At 37.5% G+C, this 25,939-nt stretch overlaps 1 protein-coding gene across 1 annotated transcript; it reads right to left on the bottom strand.

Moving 5' to 3' along the window:
* Positions 1-4,063: 4,063 nt before the first annotated feature.
* LOC134661008 (phospholipase A1-like) lies at positions 4,064-20,785 on the bottom strand. The gene is made up of 11 exons (XM_063516904.1): positions 20,658-20,785; positions 12,421-12,533; positions 12,004-12,162; positions 11,405-11,542; positions 10,770-10,873; positions 6,374-6,501; positions 6,160-6,300; positions 5,985-6,080; positions 4,863-4,974; positions 4,445-4,584; positions 4,064-4,286 (listed from the first exon to the last, which is right to left on the bottom strand). The coding sequence occupies exons 1-11, from the start codon at positions 20,749-20,751 to the stop codon at positions 4,072-4,074; spliced, it is 1,440 nt and encodes a 479-aa protein (XP_063372974.1). The 5' UTR covers positions 20,752-20,785; the 3' UTR covers positions 4,064-4,071.
* Positions 20,786-25,939: the final 5,154 nt, after the last annotated feature.

Here is a 25,939-nt window from a genome sequence, read left to right as displayed (position 1 = left end):
ACAATCAGTATATGCAAGGAGGGGGTCACCTCTCTCTGCAGCTGACTGTACTATTAATAAATTGGTGAACTGTTTGCATGTGACACAAAATGCAACGGTTTGGCGGTTATACTCGTACTATAAATTGCAGTGAATTGTTTTAGAAATAGAATGAAATGGGTCGATAAAATGAAAATCCGTTATTTAAAAATTAAATTTGTAATATGGTATTTTATATAATTAACTATATTATAAAAATGCTAATACAGTGAACGTCATACACACTGATGTCAGCGTACATTGAAGACAATATTGATTTTGTATGAAAAAGAGGAAGTCTAAAGGATTCATAATATTTAAAAGTTGCTGAACAAATGTTGGTCAGTTTGAGGAGTACAGCCTTTAGTTTAATTTATTGCTCCTGTTACAGGAAGCTCCCTGTATATCTTTTACTGAGACTAATCTCATTGATATAGAATAAAGAACTGGATACCCAATCAGCCGCAAAAAATGGCCCCACAAAAGTAACGTTGAAACAGATCACGCGTTACTTTTTCGTTTAGTCTTGTTTGAAACGCTCAAATGTGAAGTTGTCAACAATTACGAAATGTGCCGTTAAAATATGTAAAAATAACAATGATAAAACAAGGAAAAAGGATGGAATGTATTTCTTTCGGTTATTTCTTTGGATAGCATTACATAATTTATGTAATCTGGTGGTAATTTTATGGTTTTGAATAAATTAATTTGTTAGTACCAAAGAAGGGATGTCAAGGAACAAAAATCTAATGAGTCGATGTGAGGTCAATATTTATTTTTATTTTTATATGGAATTCGTAAGGAATAATATTATGTTTAAATTCAAGATTTCCAAGAAAACCTATGCGACGTGCAAAGTGGACTGCTATTTAATTATAAGATAAGATAAGATAAAGATAAGATAAAAGATAGTTTATTCAAGTAGGCATAATTACAATGCGCTTATGAACGTCAAATAAAGCTAGGTAGACCGGCTCCAACCCTACACCTCTGCCCCGAGAAGATTTAAATCCCCCCTCAATTGGAGGAGGGTATCCCAACATGGGACCGGCAACAAACTCGGCGGGACACATCTTTTCAAAAATAATTACATCTTATAATTAACATGCATTACGAGAAAATAAGGGAAAAAATACAATTTAAATTACTATAGAATTCATGCAATTATACACATAAGGTGTAATAGAAATTTGATTTAGAAAATATACATATGTACATGGAATCATACAAAATCGTAGCTCTTTCAGAAAACATATCAAATTCTTACAAAAGGAAAAGAAAATAAAGTTATTAAAAGAAATGGGAAAACATATTATATAAATCTGATTGATTATTATTAATTACCAACATATAATATTTGATGTGCTTTCCTGCTTACCTGAGCTGTGTCACCTATAACTCTATACATAATACAATGTTTTTAATTGCTACTACTTTTTATTAGTTAGTTTCTGGTTTGGACCAGGGATGTTGCGGATGCAGATTTTTTGACATCCGCGGATGCGGATGCGGATGCGGATATTTGAAGGCTCACATCCGCGGATGCGGATGCGGATGCGGATGTCAAGATTAGGTACTTAGAAAACGTCAAATATTACATTTTTAGTATTTTTTTATAAAAAAAAACGAAACTCAGTATTTGAGCAAGAATATAGGTGCGTTATATTTAATAAACAATAACTTCGCCGACTTTTCTGGATCTAGACGATTTCGTTATAGGTAATGACGAAATTACCTAGCACTTACGCCGCCGCTAAGACGTTCCTGTACCGACTTGTTCGACATCCGCATCCGCATAAGCTCCGCATCGATTTTATGCGGATGCGGATGCAGATGCGGATGTTGAAAATAATGCGGAAGTTCCGCGGTTGCGGATGCGGATGCGGATGTTCGCAACATCCCTGGTTTGGACCATGCATGTTTGTCTGTCAAGTAGTCCTCGACTCTGTAATAAGCTTTTAACATCAATGACTTTTTTAAGTAATTCTTAAGAGCTGGAAAGGGTAATCTTAAAGCATTCTCAGGTAACTTGTTATAAAAATGAATGCATTGCCCAACGAATGACTTTTGTACTTTACGGACACGAAACTTTCTGATAGCAAGCTTATTTCTATTTCTAGTGTTAAAGTTATGGACATCAGAATTCTTAGTGAAGGAGTCTAGATTCTTAATAACATAAATAATACTATCATATATGTATTGGGAAGCTACAGTTAAAATATTAATTTCTTTGAAAAGTTCTCTTAATGATTCACGCGCTCTTAAGTTATATATAGAACGAATGGCTCTCTTTTGTAAGACAAATATAGTCTGTATGTCAGCTGCTTTGCCCCAAACCAGAATACCATATGACATTACACTATGAAAATAACTATAATAAACAAGGCGAGCTGTTTCAACATTAGTCAGTTGTCTAATTCTCCTCACGGCGTAAGCGGCCGAACTTAATTTGTTAGCTAGTGTTCCGATATGAGGACTCCATTGTAGATTTTTGTCCAATGTTAAACCAAGAAACAGAGCTTTATCTACCATCTCTAAGCATTCATTATTCAAAAGTATTTTAGTATCGACTGGTTTAACATTCGGCAAAGAAAATCTAATACATAGCAAGAGATAGGGGTGATGCAGTTTTAAACAAAGCAAAACGGCACTTGTGTGATCGGCCCATTTCCCTGTTTCCGACAACCAATAAGGGCTTATATCGACTAACTGTAAATGCTAGACCTGTCTGAACACAGTGACAACCACAGGATTTTTTTGGGTTATTTCCACCAACTCGCTTTCACTAGTGGGAATTATTTTTCCCAGTAGTTACCAGTGGTAAAAGGTGGGAAAACAAAAATCCTAGTAGTTACCACTGATATCAACTTGGTGGTAACTAGTGGGAACAACCCGATTTTTTTTATAAAGTTGGACTTTATAAAAAAAAATCCAATCAGTACCTAAATGTCCCCGTGCACCCGTGCGATGAGTAAATGTAGATCTAAAATACACAGTTACTTTATTTAATAAGTTGAATTTATTTCAAGGAAATTAGTATTTAAAGACGTATACTTACTTATTAAAAATTTAATTTGTTTGAATTTGAACCACGAATTAATTTTATTTAAACTCCCGATTAAATTAAATTTGTTTTATTTATTACTTCAATTGGTTTTTCTGTACAGTAATACCTATTCAAGTGTACCAAAGTGACTCCATTCGTTCATTATTCTCGTTTGACGTTGCTTGACGTAAATACGTTACGTTTAGTGCCATCGGACTAAATTTTTTAACAGTGTTGGTACTTATGTATGCAAATTTGACACTTAATGCTTACGACATTAAGCTCTTTTCTGTACGAAACATTTATCTTGACTCAAAATTTACGTAAGCGTTTTTATCATCAATGCAAATGGTGCGAAACGTCATTGGGATCCACATTTCTTGACGTTTTTGTTCTGCTTTGTGTGTCTATTTCTTTTATATTAAGTCAGTGACTAATCTGACTAATATTTGAACGAACACTTTTGATCAATTGTTTTTTTTTAATGTTATATTAGGAATTTACCTCTGTATCTGAGATAACGTCAATCTATGAACTCTATAGCTGAAATCTTATTTCATATTAATTTACGTTTATTTACTCATTCTTTTGGTAGTTTAGTTAAAACTATTGAAACGGATGCTCTTGATAAGTTATATAAAAAACCAAAAAAATATAATTAAAACTCTAAAAAATGTTATGTGACAAAATCTATCCCATATAAAATCATTCAAAAATTTGCTTACCCCCTTGAGATCCCACTTATCCAAGTTTCACTGTATTATTAAATTTACAAGCTTAGTCATATTCATTTTTCACCAATCGGACCAGCGTATTGATGGCAAGATAGGCAAGGGAGTTAATTTTAATGTCATATATTTTTATCTGTGAAAACTGCTCAAAAAGTATGTATAAGTTACTCTATGGTTTACGGCAGGTGCTCGTGCTGCACTCTGGTGGCAGAACATTACACTGTTACCCCCTATTGAACTTTGGGCACGTCTGCCGCGTACCTAAGATTGAAATGTCTAGTTCGAATTAATTTTCCACCAATTGAACCAGGATTTCTTGGTGGTAGGGGTGTCCATGTTGTTGCGAGCGGTGGTAGGGTCGGGGTCCGCGTAGTCGGGCGCGCGCGAGGCGGGGGGGCGCCGCGTGCCCGCACCGGGGCCCGCCAGCTGGAACCCCTCGCGCAGGTCCTTCAGCAGGTGCTGCGCCGGCTGCCGCCGCTCCCACTCAGACGCTAAACACCATCAATATAATTATATTAAGTACGTGTACGCTAAGTCGCTCGCCAAGTGTTACGTAATAGCGCGCTACAAGTGCCAAGCCGGTGCATACTTAACTTAGACGACCCGGTATACAAAAATGGCACTTAATCTTATTCACTCATTTACTTACGACAATAGGGAACCCTCTCAGTTGTCAGCACAAAGTAAGGGCCTTGTGCCCTGGGCAAGTCCTTCCCGCCGATGGCCTTGATACCCATCTCCGAGCATGAGCCGGTGAAGTCGCACGCTGCGCGGAGGCACGACTCCACCCTGTAACATTCCACTGTCTCAGCACTACCCCATACATAACTAACCATTCATATACCTACCTATAGACCTTATGTTGTTGCAACAAAGTTTGCTTAGTTAGCCAGTTAAAATAGGTATTTCAACGATAATGCTCTGGCTCATTTGATCTCACTGGTTGTAGAACACGGATTATTTGTGTTTCGCATGTGTGTTCGCATTTCAACACCATAGACATAGCACAAGTTGCTTAGTGAGATGGAAATATAATAATATTAATACTTATTAACAATCCAAGTTACCCTTCGTAGGACAAATTCCAGCGATGTGCCCTAAACGAACAGTTGTTGTTGAACAGAGACTCGGTAAAGAGCAGGTACGCTCGTCCGTGGCTGCAAATCGCTTGCTGCAAATCTGGATAACATTCACGAACATTATAATTGATATTCCTGAATCTATACTCTACCCATCACATTAATTATGCCAGTGTCGACGTGATGGTTTATCACAGAAAACTGATATTACATAGCTCTGTGTATAAATTGATCTATGTTATAATATGTAGTAGGATAGCTGTTAGACATTTCAGAGTATTTGAGCTGAGAATTTGTCTGATACTTCTCCTATGATAACCCAACTCAGAACTGCAGACCTGGTTAGAGGGTAGTGGTAGGATACGCGTATAACTTATATACTTCATAGGTACATCGTACATCCGAGTGTAGAAGCTGTGCGGAAAGAGAAGAGTCGTGGAATGTATGGAGCCCAATACATTCCACGGCTCTTCTCTTTCCGCACTGACTCTACCCTTAACTTACTGCACTACATAAATAACTTTGTAACCGCATATATTTATATATTAGGATTAGATACAAACTAACTTATTCGTGCAAGTGACTTGCCTACGTAACTTTCTAGATCGTCTGGAAGTTAGAAAATCCCACCAAAATGATCTCTTTTTGAGAATATTTTTTATTTATTAAGTATTATAAACCCTGTAAAAATTACAACTTGCCTCTTCCAGTACTTTTTTTTGAAGTTTTGCAAAACAATTTTGCATGCGCCTGGCAAGGACCCGATCAAATGATCTAGCATATTATTTTTACTACTATTTAGATATTCTATTTTAACTTTGGTATTAGGTATAATAAATTACAGATTGAATCAAAAACATTTTTTGACAAAAATAATTACGACTTTAAATGTATAAGGGTTGCTTTTAGGTCCCGTGTTCAGGCCAGTCCCCAGTTCTGAGTTAGGTTATGATAGTAGAAGTATGACACAAATTTTCATCAGCTTGCCTCAAATAGGTAACTCAAATGTCTATCGGCTCTCGCTCGGACCATAACATCGGATGTGATAATCCCATCAAAATGATGAAAGTAGGTACCTATATTAAATTCTTTGCTGACAAAGCAACTTACGCGATGGTGTGTAACGGAAGAATTTTGAAAATAAAGATGTTCCGTTGTGACACCCAGGTTGCTTCATGCCACCATTCGGGTAAAAATCCGCATATCCTGAAAATGTTATAAATTTCTATTCAATGAATTGATCCTGATACCGGGCTCCTATAGAAAAGATAATATGCGCTCATACCTGCAGGTTCCGGCAGCCCAAATCCGATCTTTTTCAAAAGTCTCCCATTTGTATGAATGACATCGACAAAATCAGCATCTGTTTTATCTAACCGCTCGGACTTGTCAGATGTTCGGAAGCAAGGTTGGGCCGGGTCCAAACCTGTAAATGAAACATTAGCAGGAACTTAATAAGTCTAAGACATACTTTCTGCATCTCCACCTACTACACCTACCTGTTATCCTAGCGACGCCGTTATAATGCTTCGAAACAAACGCGCAAATATGAGCGCCCAAACTGTGCCCCACCAAGTGGAAATCCTTCACCCGCGCCCCCGTCTCCTCTATTAGCTTCTTCAAGAACCTGAGGCAAATATACTTATGGCTATATTATTATAAGGTCGATACGGATAAGTGTGGCATTGTGGTAAGTGTGGCTGGCCTTCACATTGGGGCCTTTTAGAGATAGAGACATAGACCCTGAAAAGGGTGTAGCTAAATAAGAAGTTCACATGAGTTCACAATATCACAAAGTTCACTTATTACATATGACTTACGCTTAGCGTTTTCTTTCACGATTTTTACGTACACATTATTAAATTGTACAACGGGACTTAATCGCGTATTTAATAGTTTATGTGACTGCTACATAATGAATGGCATTAAAACTTACGAAATGTAGGTACGTACGCAGTAGCGTAGCGTAGTGAGGGCGGGGGGGGCGGCCCGCCCCGAGTGGCACTTTTAGGGAGCGGCAAAATTTCAGAATAAATACCAATAATATCGTATAAATATTTGAACTATTTCAGTTGCATTTATTATATTGAAATACGTAAGCTAGGGGGCGGCAAAATTTTCATCCGCCCCGAGCGGCCGAGACCCACGCTACGCCACTGTACGTACGTACGGATAATACAGATAAATTTGCTATACCTATTAAAAGTATGACTTTGGCAAAATTGTATGGCTTTGTAATAAGGTCTGTTCGTATATATTTCTAATTTAGGTTCCGGGAGTTCTATGTACCTGGGTCATTATTTGATTTGGTGTAAATCGCATGTCGCCGGCGTTTTTCGGCACAAACCGAAGTTGGATCTTTACCGTGTCTATACATATAAGTAGTAAATAAAAAAATATTTATACATGCCGTGTTCCATTTCCCGCTATCTTTAGAAGATCTATGTTTTTTAAGGCTCCAGAGGGTCAAAATGTCACTACCAACGCGTGTCGCCTGATCAGATTTCATCAAAACATGAGCTAAAAGTCAATTTAAATGTAAATTTATGGCTAGTATTTACTAAGTGCCTAAAACTACGTTAGTTAGTACATTCATTATTGATTGCACAAATTAAATTGTGTCCTACAGAACTAAATGGCACCATCGAACTTAACCGGCCCTCGCGGTACCGTCATTCCGTGGATGCTACTTGCACATCATATAGCTGTCCAATAGAAAGCAGTGTTGAGATCCTGCCGCTGCCCCCGCGCGCCCTTCGTCGCCTAGTAATCGACAGTGGGAACACACTTCAACATTTGTGCCCGTATATATTTTATTTTCAAATAATAAGTCGATTACCGTGGAGCCATTCAAAAAAATTGTCAGGTTCTATGTGTCTTATTTTTCGGTAAGTGGAAATCATTTTAATACGAATCCTATTTGATACGATGACTTATTCGAACTGTTATGACGTAATTGGAAGAATGTTCTGGAACATTAACTATGTTTAGGGTTATGAGACAAAATGTTAGCTTTTGTCATCACCGTGGTAGTCATTACCATGGCATACCGTGGATATTTCGACCACGGTAATGACTATTTCTCCACGGTAAGGACATGGAACGCTTTTTTATTGTTTATCTTCTCTTTTAAGAGAATCTGCCGAAGGAGAGTTATTTTTATTAGCTTGTATTTTATTAATATAATACTATAATATTTTACTTAAAGTGAGAAAATATGTATTATTATTTATAAGATAAAATAAATAATTTGTCATTACCACAAAACAAAGAAGTAAAAGAAGCGAAACGTAGGTGTATAGCGTGTGGCAGCATTATGATTAGCTGATCTCACTTTCACCACAAGCTACTGTCAGTCGTTGTCAGTTCAGTATGGCGCTTATGAAATGTCAGATGTGAAAATGATTCCAGTTAAAATTACAAATAATTACAAATATGCCGTGCTGCTCCATTTTGGAGTGTAAAAACACTAGCCGGACAAAAAATATTAGACATGGAGGCATTTCATATCATCGGTAAGCATTATTTCATGTAAATTTCAATATTTTTTACATTTTCGGTTTCCGCAAGGATTTTTGGATTGTTTAGTACAAAAATCAAATTTATGTAAATGAGATAAGGTTGATATCTACTTAGCGTAAAAGTCACGTACGGGTGCGCTATTCGGCCACAGTGCGAGGACCATATCAAAAAAGTTATCGATGTCGATGTTTGTATAAATACACAGTTCGTTTTGTTTAGGTTCATACATGTTCTTGATAATTTATTTTTGTTTTTCCTCTAGCTAGATGATCATATAGAAAAAGTCGTCGCTTATGCACATTTTATATTATGTACAAAATATGTTCTTACTTATTTATTGCTATTCAATGGATTATTTGATTTAGTCTTTCTTATAGTATTGTACCCAACTACCCATACATTTTGGCCCGCGGACCGGGGTTTGGCTTTAGAGAGCCCTGATATAGCTGGTGAAGCAAATGTTGTCAGTAAAAAAGGCGCGAAATTCAGATTTTCTATGGGACGATATCCCTTCGCGCGTACATTTTTCAAATTTGCCGCCTTTTTCTATTGACAAGATCTGGTTGACCAAGATATTTGTAAAATAGGTACCTAAGAGAGAGCAAAGTGGCTTGTGTAATAAAATAAAGTCCAGCTATATTTCCATTGTTTTTAATTAGCGTTTTTAGGGTTCCGTAGCCAAATGGCAAAAAACGGAACCCTTATGGATTCGTCATGTCTGTCTGTCCGTCCGTATGTCACAGCCTCACAGCCACTTTTTTCCGAAACTATAAGAACTATACTGTTGAAACTTGGTAATTAAGTAGATGTATTCTGTGAACCGCATTAAGATTTTCACACAAAAATAGAAAAAAAAAACAATAAATTTTTACTTAGAACTGAAACTCAAAAAAAATTTTTTCATCTAACCCATACCGTGTGGGGTATCTATGGATAAGTCTTCAAAAATGATATTGAGGTTTCTAATGTCCTAAGTGTCCCCCCTCCCTGTAATTCTAAAATAAGAGAATGATAAAACTAAAAAAAATATATGATGTACTACATTACCATGGAAACTTCCACCGAAAATTGGTTTGAACGAGATCTAGTAAATAGTTTTATTTTATTACGTCATAAATCCCCTAAATACGGAACCCTTCATGGGCGAGTCCGACTCGCACTTGGCCGCTTTTTATTAAAAAGTAAGTAGGTAACCTAATCTTCGCCAGAAAATATAGTATACATATGTATAATAAACTGAGTAGTTTACGTGTACTTAAACTAATTATTAATAAGCGTTTATCGATATCACACCGAATGCACATCCCTATCGCATATGTTAACGTCATAGTCGAATATTTTATCCTATCGCATTCACTCTTGGAAAAGCCATGCAAGTGTAAAAGGGATAGAGCATAAATGACTATTTACAATAAATAAAAATCGTAGTGCAATTTCGACATAATTTTCTTTACTGTAAGGTTCAAATTATTGTGATGGGTGAGGGTTCATAATCCCTTTCGAAATAAGAAAATATGGCCAATTTTTGTGACAGCGTGTTGGCGACATAGGTTCCCATACTAATCCAGGCACATGCCGTTTCCCCTTAGAGCGCGGTGCGCTCTTTCTTTCTTCCGTGGTCATTACCATGTATAAACGTCATACTAATCACATAAAATGTCATCACCATGGCACTTTAAAATTTCGAGGTCCATATCTTCGGAGATAAGTTTCACAGAAAGGGACCATAACGTTTTTCAAAATCCTTGCATGCTAAACATTTGATTATGGGCCAACAAATACCTAAATTAAAGATTTTTCAAATTTTTACCGTGGACATGCCAATTTACACCAAATCAAATAATGACCCACCTATTGATGACGTCGAATTTACCCATTGATTAATATTGCACTAAACGCAAGTAGCAAACGTATGAACTTGCTGTAAATACTAATCAAGTAATCAATGTGTAAACAGGCCCAAATAAAAGTAAATGTGAAGGCCAGCCACACTTAACCGAATGCCACACTTACCCGTATTGACCTTACAATTGCCTAACCCAAAACAAATATGACACCTTATGCTTATGATATCAATAATAAGTAGGTACATAAAACATTTCAACATGTAGATTATTTATCACTAGTTTGCTCCATGCATAAATATATCTGTGCATATCGTGCATATAGTCTGCTAAATAAAGAGCTCTTGTAACTATAGTGATTTTTCATAGCATAGCACGACTCATCAAAGCATATACCTAGGCAATTTAAAATGCAAGGTTCTAAGCAAAACATGTCCATGACCTTCATGACCCGATAGCTAACATATAGGTACTTTCTCTGATGATAATAAATAATGCCGGAATAAACAATGATGACAGATAAACCCACGCCACGACATCGGAGCCAACTCGCCGAGTGTTCGCCACCGCTCGCCAGTACTTCCAAGTGTTGCCGCCTCCACTCCAGTCCACCGCAATTACGTTCACATCATCCTACACAACAATAATGCTTTTTATTGTTTCTACATGCAAACATTTTTTTATCATGCCTTGCGCACCAAGAATCCGCTTTCCGGGAGATTGATTGCATAAATACTTATTTTTTAGGTAGGTATTGAATAGGGAAGAAAATTAGACACATGATGCTTACTACATTATGTCTTTCCAAATATGTTTATGATTATGAAATTTTGTTAATAAGGTCAACTATTTTATTCAAATATATAAATGTCTTTATAAACTTAAAACAATTATGCAAATATTTCCGAGTATTCCATCTCAAAAGTACCTTTCGACCTTTTATGTTTTATTTAGGCTTTGATTACCTATTCCGATTATGTTATGAGTTACTAACTACTTAACTGTAGTAAAAGTATACCCCCATCCATGCAGTTGACAAATAAAGTGCAGCTATGTTTTATATAAAATCTATGAAACCATCGGATGGAAGAATCGCGGTATACCTACTATACATATGTATTATATACGTCAAAAATGAACTGAGTGTAATTAATAAATACTTACCCATTTTAAAAAGGCTCGAGCCATATCGTTAACCCAGGAAGCATTGCTATGGCTCATGAAGCCGTGAACGATCATGACGGTCCTGCGACTCGGCTTGAAGTCCACCCACTCCAGCCCGAACTGCTCTCCCAGCAACACCTGAACACCGCCAACCATCACACATTGTCATTTTAAAAGTAATAAAACATAGGTATCTGAAGCTTATTTCGGCGAGATGGCTTCAGGACAATGTTTTGTGTGTCTATATAGGCACTCTCGTGCTTGCGACAATATTTCGCGAGCGAGATTGACTATATACTACTCATATTACCCGTCCGTCCCTTTCTAAATACAGTTAGAAAAAGTCGGGTGAATGGGTGAACATTCACGCGCGCGAGTTACCGTCGCGGCGTTCTCATGCTATTTTGCTGCTGATTTGATTTTCTATCAAGCGAACTTTATTTATAGAACCATTAAGCAGTGTCACTAGTTATGGTACCTACCTACATATTACCTATAGTGAGGTCAGCACAGTTAAAAAGTAGATACATTTCGCTCAAACAACATCTAATCTAATCCGCCTGGCCCTCATGCCTTAAGTAGCTTGGTTTGGTACCTACCTGAGCTCGAAATGGCTGTTTGCGGGAGTAAAAGAAGAAATGCGTTTTGACAGCATCAGAAGAGTCTGGCCGCATGTTGAAGAGCCACGGCAACTGTTTCGTGAGAGAGCCGAGGCCGAAGCAGTCCACGGTATCCGGGACGGCATGCGGCGTGTCATCCTCCTATAAACGACCATACACACTATACACAGGTATTACGATTAAATAGTCATTCTTGTCGGCTAGCTACATATATGTCTTTGCTGGGTTTGTTGCTATCCAAAAGCCATGTATGTATAATGCCAGGTATTTCATACCTAGTGCATTTGCCAGGAGATGTAGCTAATATGAATAAAAATGAACATTGCAAAGCTATAAGTTCTAGGTATTACTAGTATTACACATCTATTATCTCTATTCAACCCTGCAACGGCTTACGTCGATGGAGCCGTAGATTCGGTCTGGTTCCGCGTCCGCTGGGGTGGTCGTTGCCGACGTGTTACGAAGATTCAGTAGTTCGCGGAGATCGTCAGGATTTATATGATTTTCCACTGAAATTAGAAGTAACGATATACTTTGTCATAAATATTTGTACAAATGATGTGCACTCAACCGACTCAATCCTGGGACACTTGCGAGTACAACTTAATAGAATTACTTTTGACAGTTACCACTATAATACCTATACTTAAGTAGGTGCCTACGTTTATACGCGTTTACATTGTGGCGAATTCACGCAAGAATTATGGGAAAAAGTTGTTTCTGTCGTCAAGACAACCGTATCTTGACCTCGGCTAACGATAAAGTAGGGCACCCTCCTCATGCGAGCTGGTAACGTTATACGTATTAAGGGTATCGATAGGTTGGTATCAGTCTGTGGTGGGCCATGCCGCATTGTAACATAGCAAGGTAACCCCAGTGTAGGTACACCAAGAAATAGGTAAGTACCTATTTTTTCGAAAGTGAAATGATGAAGCTAAAATATATGTAGGTACATATAATGACGTGACGTTTAATTTAGATTAGTTATTTATCGTTAAAACAACTGTATTTTTTAATGAAAATATCAAGAACAATAACTTCATCAACATAATAATGAAGGCAGGTAGCCCAAAAGAGATCGAAACAATAAAAAACAAATGTATGTATACGGGCAAGGGGCATGTTTCCGCAACTTGCCGGTTTTGCGTGATACGAGACGAGTATGAGTGGATGCTGTCATTTTTCACACAAACTACTTCATTGAAAATTTAGCTATGTTGCTACACTTTTTTTTGCATATACCTAGTACTTACCTAGAAGATTATCTATTTATCTTTCACAATAAGATATTATTATTATTAGTCTACTTGTTTGTTTATGTAGATCAAATCAAACGTAAGATTTAAATACATGAATTGAATACCAATGTCCGATTTAGGAAATTTACTGTTTAGCATACCTCTGCCATCGTAACTTAGGTGACAATGCGATATTCCATGTGACTGTGGTAAAACGGAACTTCATAATATTATTTTATGGTTCCTCTACAGTCTACACGATGGCCCAACATATTGGTCCAATATATTGGGCCAACGTGTAGAGAGGGTAGTGGTGTCGGTTGGCTTATGGCGCGGCGAATGGCGATGGATTGGCCGCGGTGTCGGTTTTTCGGCACACATCAAAGGTAGTGGGCCAGCGGTGGCGGTACGCATCTATACGCAGGGCTGCCAGATCGTAGAATTGGCTACGAATTTCGTATAATCGATTTTTTTTTCGTATCCATTAGGTATAGTTGGTCAATCGGTATAATTGGATACGAAAAAAAAAACACCGATGTCAAACTACTGACATGCTTTAAAAAACAGTGTGCCAATACTAACTAACTACTTAAATCCACGTCAACGTAGGCTATAACCGCGAAATTTGAAGTTCGCAAATTGCGGGCATCGTTCTCTGTCACTCTTATTACGCCTTCATTGGAGTAAAATAGAAAGATCCCCGCAATTTGGGGCTAACCGCGAAAACCGATTTTCGCCAGTTTTAAAAAAATCGATTTAATTTTTTTTTAAATTTTGTACTCGTATAATGCAATCGAATTTCGTATAATTGCGGGCACTGAATCGTATAATCAAGATTTATGTACTGCAAGCCCTGTCTACACGTGGCCCAATCCACAGTGCGCGCTCGAACGCGGTCGAGTGTGGGTTTTTTTTATTAAAATGACGAGTACGTGGCCTCATTATGGAAGCAATGAAGGAATAGGAAATTTACGCAGACAGTACATTTACAATTTAAATAAATAAATATAACAATACATACTAATAGTTAAATAAATGAATATTAGATACATATCTATACATATCCATAAACGTGAAAGACCTAACTGACTGACTGACTGACTGACTTAAATCAACGCACAGCCCAAACCGCTGGGACTTGAAAGTCCAAATTTGGCAAGTAGGTTCCTTATAAGATCTAGGGGTCCACTAAGAAAGGATTTTTCAAAATTCTTCCCCTAAAGGGGTGAAATGGGGGTCCAAAGTTTGTATGGGGTTTAAGTTTTATTTTCAGCTAAAAAATTGAAACTTCGTTAAAAGATATATCATTAAAATACAGGAAAACTAATTTCAGCGTTTTTGAAAATTCTTCCCCTAAGGTGGTGAAAAAAAGGTAGAAAGTTTATTTTATTTTTATTTAAACTTTATTGCACAGTAAAAATATACAGTGACAAAAGGCGGACTTAATGCTACACGGCATTCTCTACCAGTCAACCTTTAGGCCAAACAGAGAAACATAGTTGGTGCGGGGTATGTAAAGAACACTAAAACTTGATGCTTAAAATTAATAGGCACAAATATAAATGTAATGTGAAGATATAATAAATATATGTAATATACAACAATAATATATACGTATATGTATACAATAATTATATATAAATAAATATATATATATATATATATATATATAAACCTGCTACTAAATTTACTATGAAGATACTTAATCTTTAGACTTTTCAAAAAGATACTTGCGCAGCTTGCGCTTGAACGTCAACTTAGTCTCGGCTTGTCGTAAGCTGAGAGGCAAATCATTCCAGAGACGGATGGCTTGCACGGTGAATGAATTGGACATAGCACTAGAACGATGATGCGGGACAGCTAAAACAAGTTTGCGAGCAGTGCGAAGTTCGCATCCTGGTCGGGCAGTTACAAATTTAAATTTAGAACTCAAGTAATCTGGTGCCACTGGATCAAATAGAATGGAGAACAGGGTGCATAAACTTTTGAGACTTCTGCGCTCACGAATACGAAGCCAGTTGAGTTGTCGGCGAAAGGCGGATACGTGGTCATACTTGCGAAGGCCATAAATGAACCTAATACAGTTGTTCAATAGTCGGTCGAGCTTGTCCAGAAAGTTTGTATGGAGATCGAAATTTTTTTCGAGTGCGGGACTTGAAACTTTGTATATAGGCATATTATTAAAATACAAGAAAAGTAATTTCAGCGTTTTTAAAAATTCATCCCCTAACAGGGTTAAAACGGGGTTGAAAGATGGAATCTATTACGAATTCTTTGAAACTTCTTATAAACGCGTAACATAAAATAAAAAAATAACATTAAAGGAACATTATTAAAAATTCAACCCCTAAGGGGCTTAAAAAGGGGATGAAAGTTTGTCTTGGGGTCCAAATTTTATTGTAAGCTAGGAACTTGAAACTTCGTAAAAAGGTATTATAATAAAAGAGAAGAAAACTGATTTCAGGTGGTGAAAAAGGGGTTGAATGTTTGTATGCACATCAAATTTTTTTTTAAGTGCGAGACTTGAAACTTTGTGTAAAGGCATATTATTAGAATACAAGAAAAATTATTTCAGCGTTCTTGAAAATTCATCCCCCAAGGTAGTGAAAAGGGGGTTGAAAGTTTGTATGCACATCAAATATTTTTTTGAGTGCGGGACTTGAATCTTTGTATAAGAGTATAATATAAGAATACAAGAAAAGTAATTTCAGCGTTTTTAAAAATTCATCCCTTAAAAGGGTTAAATAGGGGTTGAAAGTTTGTATGGAGATCAAAAATTTTTTTGAGTGCGGGACTTGAATCTTTGTATAAAGGCATATTATAAGAATACAAGAAAAGTTATTTCAGCGTTTTTGAAAATTCATCCTCCAAGGTGGTGAAAAGGGGGTTGAGAGTTTGTATGCACATCAAATATTTGTTTGAGCGTGGGACTTGAATCTTTGTATAAGGGCATATTATAAGAATACAAAAAAGTGATTTCAGCGTTTTTAAAAATTCATCCCTAGAGCTGGTAAAAAAGGGATTGAAAATTTGTATGGAGGTCAAACATTTATTTGAGTGCGGCACGATCCAAATCATTGTATAAAGGCATTAGAATAAATAAAAGTAATTTCAGCTTTTTTAAAAATTCATCCCCTAAAAGGTTTAAGAAGGGGTTGAAAGTTGGTAGAGAGATCAAATTTTATTTAAAGCTAGGAACTTCAAACTTCGTAAATAGGTAGTTAGGTAGTAGGTTTTACTAAATAGTGGACTTAAAAATATGCTGGAGGTTGAGACGGATTATATCGAGAACAATTTTATTCAGTTAGGGGCTTGAAACTTCGTAGCCAGGTTGTGTATAATAATTAACAAATGATTAACAGTCCCTACTGCTATCTTTTCCTGCATAATGTTCTAAGCTAATATAGAATATGTAACCACCAAACCACCAATACACAAATCCACGCGTACGAAGTCGCGGGCAACAGCTAGTCTAACTATACATAGTAAGTACCTACACTGCACTATTTGCACAGCTATGTTGGTAAGGGGTCATCCACACGTTTAGGGGAAGGGAGCCGAGGGAGGGGGTCAAGAAAATGTGACATGTTGTGACATGGGGGAGGTGGGAGTCACAAACATTTTGATGTCACTTTAACTTCATCAGTAACCGAAAATTAATTTAATTTTTTTTATTCGCTATACAGTTAAATAATGAGATTTTGGATGTAACTTTCGTGTGTTATTAAATAGCTAATATTTATATATCAAAAATATTTTTTTATTAAAAAAATAATGCCGAGGTAATATTGTCGATTTCGTTAAAAACAAAATTGCCTAAAATGTGACGTCACACCAAGGGGGAGGGGTTTTAAAAATGTGACCAAGTGTGACAAGGAGGGGGGAGGGGTAAAAAAACCTAGAAATTCGTGTGACATAATTAATGGATGATCCCTAAGCTAGTAACAAAATTATAATTATGATCTAAAATAATTAAAGCAAATTGTATGTAACATGAAATTAAAAAAGATATTTAATTAATTTTTTTTTTTTTTTAATCTAACATTAATTTTTTTTCGGGAGTTATGTATCATCCAAAAACTCCTGCAGCTTCTACGCCATTTTTTTAATTACTTGAAGAAAATATTGGTACTTGGCGTATAGATAAATTGCTGCAACGGCTAATGCTTCCACGTCCATCTTGGAAACCGGATAGATCACAACTGAATGTCGCCATCGTGTAGTTGCGTTCCAACCATCGCATGGCCAACTCATTGGCCCAGCGCTGGCCCATCGTGTAGAGGAGCCATTAAAAACGTTATCGCTATTCGCTATTGACTGATGACTGTTGCTGCTGCGCGCTGGTGTAAATCTATTCCGACTGTGATAACGATAAGCTACTAAAAACCGTGTTTATTTTACTACTGGTATCACTGGTTTTTTTTACAAACTACTCTTTCATTTCGTCTGGTGACTACCAAAACTCACTAATTACTAAAAAATAAATCTTATTTTAGTACTCTAATATTGTTCACTATATATCCTATGAACTGTGTATGAACTTGATCCGGTCAACTATTATCACGTCAAGCAAATCATTTTGAACTTTTTGTTCAGCAAAATTTCTGCCGTTGACTGTACTTTGTGTAACTTATAAGTTATAACACCGCCGATCAGGTAATTTAAGATACCAGCCGGTACTACTACAAATAAAGTGTAATAAGACTAATAAGATTTAAAAATTAATCTTACTTTATTCCATCCCTACTTTACGTGAGGTGATATAAATAAATAAATATTAGAGACAGAACCAAACTGTAGCTGTGCAAATATGTATGTGTGTATTAAGTATAAAAAAATTGTTATTTGTTTTACAAGAGGGCAAATTTGTTGTTTAACCTTTCATGCCAGGTGCCAATATTGATATTATTGATACCCGAGCAAGTGTTGCGAGTGGTTGGACAAATGGAATCTTGAGCGTTGCGAGGGTTTCAAGGTACAAGTTAAACAAAATTGTGCCACCGAGTGAAACACAAAATGTTTCATCGCACCAGTAACACAAGGAAAATACTAACTGTAAACTATCAAACAAAATCAAAGCAAATCGATTCAAAATGAATGTAATTATATCATCAAAAATTATCATTTAAAAGTCAGCCAGTCGGTCAGTACTAGCAAACATAAGAAAACAACTCGAAGTTTGCATTTTATTACTTTGCCTCACATCACATGTGTATACATACTTACAATGAAAGTTTCTTATCAGTTAGTTTTCGTATTAGTACTGTGCCTTATGGGAAACGGTTGAAGAGATAGTTCAGATCCGGAAACCGCTTCCAACTTTTAGTATGTTGTTGGGCATGGTATTGGGTCTCCAAAACTGCCGGGAGACAGCGGCGCCGGCCATCTACTTCAGCGGAATGACGTCATAAAAATGACTCCCGCCTCGTTGCGAATATTGCATATTGCACCCAAACTATGCATTGCACATACACGTGTGGGGTATTAAATGAAAGCTAATTAAAGTAATTAAATATACTATATTTAATTTGTACAGTGTGTACCGAAATAAACGACAGTTTAAGAGAAATTTACAAACAAATAAAAATGATGTAAAAAAATATTCAATTATTTGGGTTTTACAACCAACCCAAAAGTTGGACGTTAAAGCAATGTACTACAACATTAAAGATGGCGTCTCGAGCCATACACTGATAAAAAAAAATCAAAATATGTCCAAAAATGTGGAAATTATGCAACAAAATGTAGGTATTTGCCAGTACAAATGCATTAAAGTTAAAAAAATCGAAATTGCTCATTTTCAGGATAATCCGCATAAGCATCTAGTATGTTATTAGCAATATGACCTGGATTCTAAAACCGCCGGGAGACCATCTCTATTGTCTCTGGATAACGAATAATGACGTCATACAGATAATCACGACCGAAATTCGCAAAATGTAAATTATAACTATACCATGAGTCATACATACACGTGTGCTACATCAAACGAAAAGTTTATTAAATATATTATGATTCGTTCATACATTATTTATTAAAACATTGTATAGTTTAAGAGCCACACACAAAGAAAAAACACTCTTTATGTAAAAAGTTCATATATATATGTCGCAGTAAGATAGATAAAGCCGTTATATAGTTATAACCCTAGGGATATAATTATATCTCGTAACGTACTATCTTACTAGGAATATGATTATAATACGTACTATACGGCATATAACTATATCCTTAGGGATATAACTATACCTCCGCCGCACCCCCGCACTCCTACCTACAATTATTTCACTAAACAGAATCCAGTAATATAACTATATCACTAAACTAAAGACGTATTATAGTTATATTCCTAGTAAGATAGTAATGAATCGCTTTCGTATAACTATGTTACGACATATAATTATATCCCTAGGGTAATAACTATATAACGGCTTTATCTATCTTACTGCGACATATATATTTTATAGCTCAACTAAAAACGTTATAACAATGTTGCGTATATCATTAGAAAACACAGTTATTCAGGTTTAGGTTACCGCTTAAATTTTTGATTTCCATCAACAACTAAGAAAGTTATGCAAATATAACTAAAGCGCGCCAACAATTCTACCTACAACGGGCTCATATTATGCAACTACAGTCCTAAGTATCGGGCAAGCAATGAAAGTACATAACGTAAAATAAATTAAAATGTAATTTTTGACCAAAACACTGTTTCGATCGCTCGATTTCGTCACTCGAAAATCGGTGGAAAACGGCGAAATGCTAATTTTTGAAATACGAGTGATAGAAATTTGGTATCGAGTGGTATTCTGGTCGGTGCTTTGCTTTTTTTTACGACTTTGCCGGAATGATTGATTTGTCTACCTTTATAATTATACCTTTAAACGAGCAATTCTTGTTTATTTATTTATTTATATATTTCGGGGATCTCGGAAACGGCTCTAACGATTTCGATGAAATTTGCTATACGGGAGTTTTCGGGGGCGAAAAATCGATCTGGCTAGGTCTTATCTCTGGGAAAACGCCTATTTTCGAGTTTTTATATGTTTTCCGAGCGAAGCTCGATCACCCAGATATTAATTATATAATATATGTACATGTTTAAGGATATATCCTTGCCAGATTGCTGCTTTCTAGCACTAGCAGCACTAACGATAACGGAAAGCTTCGGACAGACAGAAAGAGGAACGAGGGGAAACTATACCTAAGCTATAATTAAGGGTTCCTAGTGGACTACGGAACCCTAAAAAAGGGGACAAGTAAAGCTACGCAATGCTAATAAATACCGTCTTCTATGACTATTTTACGACTATGACGGTACCATGACGTTACCATATTCGCGTTATTAATTTTAAAATATTAATAAATTATATTTAATTTGTTTGAACTTACATTCATCCGTAGTCACCCAAAATCTCTGAGCATTTCCATTGCTACTCAATACCACTGCACATGTCAATACAATACAGAAATACCCTCTTCGCATGTTTGAAAAATGCCTTCAATCGAGAAATAAGTTAAAATACTATGCACGCAAACAATATTATAACTATGCAGCTTAGCATAAAATGAGATAACCCCACATATTTTGTAACGAAAAAAGGGATAAAATACTTGGTCCGCAATTCGTTTGAAATGATTCACATGTATAGTATGAGGTTGGTGGTTGGTGCGGTGGCGATGGCGCTCCGGTCTCGCAGAATGACAATATTTACAACAAACGCCGACGCTAACTGCTATTCTTCCCATTTGGGTTTCCCAGCGCTAGGCCCCTCAAACTGGTGTAGATGTCACCTAAAGATCAGTATCAAGTATGCGCGATCGGAGGTCACGTCAGCACTGGCCAACCGAGACGAAGCACTTGTAAGCTAAGCGGATAACGGCAGCAGGATGCGCCCGCGCAGATAACCGTTATCGCTCGTCTGTGCACACCATAGGAAAAATCAGTTCTACCTTCAACGACTCAGTAAAATGTTCAAACAAGAGCAGTGATTCCCAAAGTTGGAATAACCTAGGGGTCTACGTAATTGGTCGTTTCGGACGATGCATTTTCACCCGACGCTTACCTTCAGTACTTGCACGTTTTTCCACTATTTGGACATTAAATACGTCGACGTGGGCTTTCGCCAAGCGTACCTTTTCTGGGACTGGGATGTTCGAATCGAAATAGCCCTTAAGCAAAACAAGCAAAGGCGACACGTTGGGGGCGTAGCCACAATAAAGAGCATTGACGTTTGGAACCTATCGAGTATATCTATAGGTAAAGTGGGTCACGCACTGTGACGTGCTGAAATCCGCCTCAGACAGTGCCGGATTAACCAATAAGCAAAAGAAGCACGTGCTTAGGGCACCACGTCTAGGGGGGCACCAAAAACGTTGGCAAAAAACGCGCAGGCTGCATTTAGCATTGCAGTCGTAATGTAATTGAGTATGTACATGAAACTTTTGTACATGTACAAGTACCCATCTAGTAACGAACGGTCTTAAGAGTAAAAAAGTGAGGGCACGTAAGAAAGAACGTCTCCAACGTAGGTCTTTGATTTGTCCTTACGCTCATCCTCAAGGCCAAAAAATCTTACATTCGGGCTTGTGGTCAGCCGATTTTTTCGACATAGGTTACCGATTTTATAGCAAATTTTGCTCTCTTGCAAGCCAAATTATTTAGTCGGCCAGCCCGAGTTGCTGCATATTTAGCCGCGATCCTGCGACCTAATTGTCCAAGTGTTATAAGGGGCCCCGCGAAAGCGAAAACTAAAAGCATCCTAATCAAGTTGCGCTTTCAAGTGAAGCCAAAGAGCGAGCAGTAGGAGAGTCGTGATTACATAAGATTCGATTTCAAGCCACTCTTTTGCAGTTCGGGGTCAGGTCTTATGCGAGACCTTCTACCTCACGTCAAAGTCGATCTTCTGCCTCAATTACACTTGGGCTTGGATCCAAATCCAAGCTTTCCTCTCTCGAAGCTGGGCATTCTGCCTTGCTCACATTTCGCCAGTGGTTGTAACTATGAAACGCATCGCGATCGGACGCTCCGGACGTCCAGCCTTATGCGGAGCTAGGCCTTCGGCCTCGTCCAGACTTCGTCATTGATCAACTCCACGCTCTTCTTTCTTGCATCTCTGAAAACAACCGCGCTGCGACCCTTAAACATCGAGCCCGAAGCTAGGCTGACAGAAAACTATCCCATCTCTTCTCTTCTCTGTATGAAATCCTGGATCCGCGCCTGTTTGGGACTAAAAGTAAAAATGTCCAATTAATTGTCAATTGAATATGATCGCATTGCGTTTTATGTAATGAAAAATTTTCGCGCTCGCTACGCTCGCGTTTTTTTTGTAACATTTTAAAAGTGAATCCAACTTTACATTTGAATAGCGACTGCAGCAGGATTACTGTTGCAAATTTACTGCTGCACTGTCAATTTTCGTGATAAAATGTTGTGAGTTGTGACTGATTGAAAAGTCCATTCTCAGCAGTAATGCGGCAATGAACGTCACTCAATTTACCAAGAAAATTCAATGTAATCTTGATGACCCTAGGAAGAGGGGGCACCATGGTCTAGGAATGCTTAGGGCATCAAAATATCTTAATCCGGCACTGGCCTCAGAGTTTTGACGCTTCGAGCTTCGAGGAGTATGCAAAAATGTGTAGAGTCGTGCGGAAAAGAGAAGGGTCGTGGAATGTATGGGGCCCAATATATTTCACGACTCTTCCCTTTCCGAACAGACTATTAGAGAATTTCAAAAACTTTGAGACAGACATAAAGATTCATTACGGGCCTTCAGACACACACGTACTTTAATTAATATTATTTAAAATCACTGGTTTTAAACCCATATTTTTAGCTGTAATCGTGTCAGGTGACCAAGGAATTAACCAAAATATTAAAAAAAATACGATAGAAAAAGAAAGTACATATACAGGAGTGTAAATACAACATAAAAGTTTGGGAGCCTTTGTACTGAAACTGAGAAACAAGGCCACGGCCAATATGTGTAATTACTAATTAGACAATTAGTTAATGAGCTAAAACATAAAAACACCATCTGCTAACTCTGAACAATATAATTTTGTTTAAGTATTTGGGGTAGTAGGGCAAGATGACAAATGTATCTTGAGGCATCATACGGACGAGCGCTTTTTCAGCGCGCGTTAAAAAAGCACTTTTGAATCAGTCACACGCTAAATTCGATAACTTATTTAGCTATTTCTGTATGTTGATTAAGCATATTTGATTAAATATTGGCAATCGTGAGCTCTCAAATACTAGCGCCGGCGCTTTTTTAACGCCTGTCGGAACAGAATCACGGAGTTCCATATGCTCAATTCGATTAACGCCCAACGCTCACCGCCGAAAATCCAACAGTGCTCGATATAAAAAACCGGCCAAGTGCGAGTCGGACTCGCACAGAGGGTTCCGCACCATCAACAAAAAATAGAGAAAAAAAATCGTGTTTGTTGTCGCACCATCAACAAAAAATAGAGCAAAAAAAATCGTGTTTGTTGTATGGGCCCCCCTTAAATATTTATTTTATTTTATTTTTAATATTTGTTGTTATAGCGGCAATCATTTGTGAAAATTTCAACTGTCTATCGCGGTTCATGAGATACAGCCTGGTGACAGACGGACGGACGGACGGACAGCGAAGTCTTAGTAATAGGGTCCCGTTTTTTACCCTTTGGGTACGGAACCCTAAAAAGCGCCGCACTTAAAAACCGCCTTCGTGTGAATACCTACATAGTTATCCATTTGTGCCATTCAAACGCTTTTTTAATGCCCGTTGAAAAAGCTCTCGTACGAGTGGGGCCTTAAAGTCGAAAATCCAATAACGCTTGATAAAAAGCGCCACCGCCCTCGTGTGAATAAATACACATGTATCCGCATGTAAACGCATTTTAACGCGCATTTAGCGCTCGTGCGTATGAGGCCTTAACGGGTTAAAAAGGGGTTGAAATGCTTTGAAACTTCTTAGAAAGGCAATTTCTATAAGATTACAAAAAACCGGTCAAGTGCGAGTTCGTTTAACTATAAAAGACAGACGTTTAACAGAAAAGACTTGACCAGAAGTATACTAAGCATAATTTTGTACAGCGCCATCTGTCGGAAAAATTGGCTAACTAATTTGTGTTACCTTGATGTAGGTATTGATGTAAGGATGTTGGTTTACAAGGATAATTCTTTAATCTTTATCATGTGAACCGGAGTTAAAAATTGTTTCGCCTCAAATTGTTACTCACGCCACTCGCCTTTTTTGACCCCTCTTAAACAACGGTTGCATAAAATACTATATTATTTTCCTGTAATATTCAAGATAATGTTATTATAAGCTGGTCAACCAAATTTTCTATGGGACGTTATCCCTTCGCGCCTACATTGTTCAAATTTTCCGCCTTTTTCTACTGTCAAGATCTGGTTGACCAAGTATATTATATTATGTAAAAATTTCATAATTTTTCCTTGGTAAACTTCGGAGATAAGGGGCTCGCGGCACGTCTCGTGGCTCGCCTCGACAGTCTCGAGTCTCGACACACTCGCGTTCGGCTTGTCATTCGGTTATAAACCTTATGCCGTGCCGTTAGTGTTTAAATTATATTAGCTCGACGAGCTTGCGAGCCACGAGACGAGCCGCAAGCCCACCGCTTACACTCGCGTCTCGTGGCGCGGCTCGCGGCTCGTCTCGTGGCTCGCGCGAGAGTCTAAATGGCTATAAACTGCTTGTGAGACTCACAGACGCGCGCGAATAGCACATCTATAGGATCCTACCATCTATGGTACGGAATGACAGGTATGAACGGGACGTCGCTATTCACATGCATAGTGCTATCTCGCTTGCACCTGTCATTCCGGACGGAAATCGAACAAAAATTTCGCATGTTTGTACTTTTTTTGGAAACCGAATTAAAAAATCCGCCCTTGTGCGGCGAGTCAAACCAGGGATCGGATACCGGTATTTTTTGTATGGGAACGGAAACGGTATTTTTTCGTTCTTTGCTAATTACTTCATTTCTAATTAGGCAATCTAATAATACGAAGTCGTAACCTAAAAACACAACTGAGTCCTACATTTTGAGTATAAAATAATTCGAAAAATATGGTTACTTCTAAGTTTTTGCAAAAAACCGGTTCCGATCCCTGAGTCAAACAAAATATACGTAAGCACTGCATTCGGAATGACGTCATTCGGTTTTTTCCGTTCTTAACCACCCAAACGAGCGACTGCGCTTCGGAACGAACGTCGGGGTATTTTTCCCGCTCAGAAAAATACAGACGTGTGCGACTAGACGAACGCTTTGTATGAAAAATGTGCAATCAGTGGCCTATTTTATAAATACAATACAAGTTACAATTTACAAGCGGAAGTTTCTTTCTAACCCTATGTGTTAGAACGAGACTTCCGCTTGTAAATTGTAACTTGTAGCTTTATAAAATAGGCCACAGGTTTCCGAATCTGTATTCCCAATTGATTCCTGTGGCCTATTTTAGAAAGCTACAAGTTACAATTTGTAGCTTTATAAAATAGGCCACTGATCAGGAAACCGAACATCTGTGGCCGGCCTCAATGCATGCCTGCAATTCGGACCGTAAATCTTCTGTCGTTACAATTTGGTAGAATGGTAGATTTTAAAATGTTCTTATAGTTGCGTATATGGAAGTTATTTTAGTAGGCAAGGTTACAAAA

Source organism: Cydia amplana, chromosome Z, assembly GCF_948474715.1.
Source record: "Cydia amplana chromosome Z, ilCydAmpl1.1, whole genome shotgun sequence".
Taxonomy (NCBI): domain Eukaryota; kingdom Metazoa; phylum Arthropoda; class Insecta; order Lepidoptera; family Tortricidae; genus Cydia; species Cydia amplana.
Note: the sequence above shows the minus strand (reverse complement) of the source record. Positions and strands in the feature narration are given on the sequence as shown.